The 4,423-nt window shown below is 47.5% G+C and overlaps 1 protein-coding gene across 2 annotated transcripts in view; it reads left to right on the top strand.

The window, feature by feature from the left end:
- Positions 1 to 2,916, top strand: part of aldoaa (aldolase a, fructose-bisphosphate, a) — a 15,440-nt gene extending 12,524 nt beyond the window's left edge. For both annotated transcript variants that reach the window (XM_076297640.1, XM_076297639.1), the window contains exons 6-8: positions 1,130 to 1,304; positions 1,702 to 1,901; positions 2,068 to 2,916. In XM_076297640.1, coding sequence (XP_076153755.1) covers positions 1,130 to 1,304; positions 1,702 to 1,901; positions 2,068 to 2,163 — 471 coding nt within the window. In that variant the 3' untranslated portion in view covers positions 2,164 to 2,916. The remainder of the gene's footprint in view (positions 1 to 1,129; positions 1,305 to 1,701; positions 1,902 to 2,067) is intronic.
- The last annotated feature ends 1,507 nt before the right edge of the window (positions 2,917 to 4,423 follow it).

Genomic DNA, 4,423 nt, shown 5'->3' with positions numbered 1-4,423 from the left:
GCATGAGAACATGATGAGAACATGAGACCAGCATTAAAGAGTCTAGTCTACAGTATGAGAACATGAGCAGTAAAGAGTCTAGTCTACAGCATGAGAACATGATGAGAACATGAGCAGTAAAGAGTCTAGTCTACAGCATGAGAACATGAGCAGTAAAGAGTCTAGTCTACAGCATGAGAACATGATGAGAACATGAGCAGTAAAGAGTCTAGTCTACAGCATGAGAACATGATGAGAACATGAGCAGTAAAGAGTCTAGTCTACAGCATGAGAACATGAGCAGTGAAGAGTCTAGTCTACAGCATGAGAACATGATGAGAACATGAGCAGTAAAGAGTCTAGTCTACAGCATGAGAACATGAGCAGTAAAGAGTCTAGTCTACAGCATGAGAACATGATGAGAACATGAGCAGTAAAGAGTCTAGTCTACAGCATGAGAACATGATGAGAACATGAGCAGTAAAGAGTCTAGTCTACAGCATGAGAACATGATGAGAACATGAGACCAGCATTAAAGAGTCTAGTCTACAGTATGAGAACATGAGACCAGCAGTAGAATATTGTTATACAAAAGTAGCTACAGTACATTGTGTAATATAAATAGAGTTCTATAGGGTCTAGCAGCTGTGTATAAGGCTCTATCTAATCAGTGTGTGTGTTCTGTAGGTTCTAGTGGCCATGTATAAGGTTCTATCCATGTGGCCATGTATAAGGGGTGTGAGGATTTACAAATGGTGTATGTGCTCTGTAGGTTCTAGCTGGGGTGTATAAGGCTCTACCTAAAAGGTGAGCTAGGGTTTATAAGGCTCTACCTAAACAGTGTGTGTTCTGTAGGTGCTAGCTGCCGTGTACAAGGCTCTGTCTGAACGGTGTGTGTGTGTGTTCTGTATGTTCTAGCGGCCGTGTATAAGGCTCTGTCTGAACGGTGTGTGTGTTCTGCATGTTCTAGTGGCCGTGTACAAGGCTCTGTCCGAACGGTGTGTGTGTGTTCTGCAGGTTCTAGCGGCCGTGTATAAGGCTCTGTCTGAACAGTGTGTGTTCTATAGGTTCTGTCTGAACGGTGTTTGTTCTATAGGTTCTAACGGCTGTGTATAAGGCTCTGTCTGAACGGTGTGTGTGTGTTCTGCAGGTTCTAGCGGCCGTGTACAAGGCTCTGTCGGACCATCACGTGTACCTGGAGGGAACCCTGCTGAAGCCCAACATGGTGACCGCTGGACACTCCTGCAGCCAGAAGAACGCACCACAGGAGATCGCCATGGCAACAGTCACCGCTCTGCGCCGCACCGTACCCCCCGCCGTACCCGGTGAGTCATGATACACACACACACACACACCGTACCCGGTGAGTCATGATACACACACACACACACACACACACATACATACACACATACACACACACACACACACACACACACACACACACACACCGTACCCGGTGAGTCATGATACACACTCAACACACATACACACACACACATACACACGCACATGCACACACACACTATATATGCAACACATATCAACACAAATTAACATGGACAATCATCTAAACATCTGTGTGTGTGTGTGCGTGTGTGTATGTGTGTGTGTGTGTGTATGTATGTGTGTGTGTGTATGTGTGTGTGTGTATGTATGTGTGCGTTCATGTGCGTGCGTGCGTGCGTGCGTGTGTGTGTGTGTGTTGTCTCCCTGTGTCAGGCGTGACCTTCCTGTCGGGCGGTCAGAGTGAGGAGGAGGCGACGCTGAACCTGAACGCCATGAACCAGTGTCCCCTGGGTCGGCCCTGGGCCCTGACCTTCTCCTACGGCCGCGCACTGCAGGCCTCCGCACTCAAGGCCTGGAGCGGCAAGCCCGAGAACAGCAAGGCCTGCCAGGACGAGTTCATCAAGAGAGCCAAGGTAACACACACACACACTCACACACACACTACACATACTCACACACACTACACACACACACCCGCACGCACACACACACACACACACACTCACACACACACACACACACACACTTTCCTCACACACACACACTGTAATTCTTGCTGTGTGTTGCTCTGTCCTGCAGAATAACAGCCAGGCGGCGTTTGGGAAGTACGTGTCCAGTGGGAGTGACGGAGCTGCTGCGGGAGAGTCCCTCTACGTGGCCAACCACGCCTACTGAGCACACACACAGACATGCACACCCCTCGTCTCCATAGCAACGGTGCACACCCCTCGTCTCTATAGCAACGGTGCACACCCCTCGTCTCTATAGCAACGGTTGCCACCTTGCCGAGCGCTCTAGAATATGACCCCCCCCCCCCCCTTCAAGTGTGTGTGTGTGTGTGTGTGTGTGTGTGTGTGTACATTTCTAATTCAGAGATGCAGCAATGTGTGTGTGTGTGTACTCATTGATGTTGTTCAGTTCCAGAACAGCGTGTGTGTGTGTGTGTGCACGCGCTCACTGGTGTACTCATGACTCTAATTTAGCCAGTAGTGTTGAGGTGTGTATGCTCACATGCACACAAACCTACACACACACACACACACACACACACACACACACACACACACACACACACACACTCCCAGAGGTTGGCCAGGGGTTAGTGTGAGTCTTTGTGGCCAGTATCTAGCTGCCCCAACAGCATATAGACCCTCAACTCTCTCTCTCCTCCTTTCCTCCCTCTCTCCTCTCCTCCTCCACTGTAATCACTTTTAATCTCTCCATCATTCCCATCATGCTCTGCTCCCGCCCAGTGCGTTGTCATGGCACCCGAGGGGATGGTGCCAGAGGGCGGTGTGCAGACAGACGCTCTAACTGCTGATGTTTGTTTGTTCTGTTTGTTGATTGGTTGGTTTGTTGTTGTTGTTGTTGTTGTAGTAATGCTTGCACAGCACCAGATGAATTAATTCATTAAATGGTACCACACTGCCTCTGTGTATGACTGGCGGGGTTTTTTACACACACACACACGGGTTTACGTACGTCACACACACACACACGGGTAGAACCTGCTAGAGAACAGTTAGGTGTATAGAACCTGCTAGAGAACAGTTAGGTGTATAGAATCTGCTAGAGAACAGTTAGGTGTATAAAACCTGCTAGAGAACAGTTAGGTGTAGGCTACATATAGAACCTGCTAACGAGCAACTAGGTGTACATAGAACCTATTGGAAATTCCATTTGGGATGTTGGAAATGCCATTTGGAAAATTTGAGAAATGGGGAATGTGTAGGAACATTTTTACAGAATAGCTAAGTGTTGTTTGCCCATATCATATTCCCCCTTTGTCAGGATTTGCGCCCAGTACAGATCCAGATCCAGAGTTACATCCAGTGATTTTGAAACGGGCCAGAAGCTAGTTACAGTAGCCTGCTTAGTGTAGGCTATATTTACACAATGTGCTTTTCTTAAAATTGATACCTTTGTTTATCTTTTAACATTTTTATAAAATGTTGCTGTATATTTCCCTGTTTGTATTCACTTAGTAGTGTGTCACACACACACACCAGTTTGATGCTGCTAGAGACTTTATTGATGAGAGACAGTAGAAGAGAGGGACAGAATCATCAGGCGGAGGTGTTGTTCCCTCCCTGCGTGACCACCAGAGGGTGCAGTTTAGCTGTATTTGCGGATGGATCTTCAATGAACTGGGTGCAGGTGTACACACACATGTACACCCCGGGATAACCAAACCGGCCACAGCCACGTCCGAAACTCACCACCCCGACCTGGACGAACTGCCCAAACGACTTACACACTAAGAGGCCACCAGAGTCGCCCTATACACACACATGCACTCACACACATACATACACATGCACACACACACATACACACACCCCAAATATGCATGCTAAGTTAAGAATCCCCGAGGATAAAAACACATTCACCTACATACACACACTTTATGGGTAGTTTCACAATCAGGGTAAGTCATCTTCGTCACAACCATTATCATCATCATCAATGTTTTAGTCAAGCCTCAGAAGACATATTGAGGGAAGAACCCTTGTTTCAAACGGTGCTGGGTATTAGAACCCTTGTTTCAAACGGTGCTGGGTATTAGGACCCTTGTTTCAAACGGTGCTGGGTATTAGAACCCTTGTTTCAAACAGTGCTGGGTATTAGAACCCTCGTTGGGTTGCTCGGTATGAGGTTATTTACATGTCTGTGTGCCTCCACATGTGATGATGTTGGTGTGTCTGTGTGTGTGTGATGATGTTGGTGTGTGTGTGTGTGTGTGTGATGATGTTGGTGTGTGTGTGTGTGTGTGTGATGATGTTGGTGTGTGTGTGTGTGTGTGATGATGTTGGTGTGTGTGTGTGTGTGTGTGATGATGTTGGTGTGTGTGTGTGATGATGTTGGTGTGTGTGTGTGTGTGATGATGTTGGTGTGTGTGTGTGTGATGATGTTGGTGCGTGTGTGTGTGTGTGTG

Source organism: Alosa pseudoharengus, unplaced genomic scaffold (assembly GCF_046254945.1).
Source record: "Alosa pseudoharengus isolate Yale_2024_CS ecotype anadromous, Long Island Sound unplaced genomic scaffold, YU_APseudo_1.1 YU_APseudo_1.1_scf_21, whole genome shotgun sequence".
In the NCBI taxonomy this organism is placed as follows: Eukaryota; Metazoa; Chordata; class Actinopteri; order Clupeiformes; family Clupeidae; genus Alosa; species Alosa pseudoharengus.
This window is presented reverse-complemented; position numbering and strand designations above follow the sequence as displayed.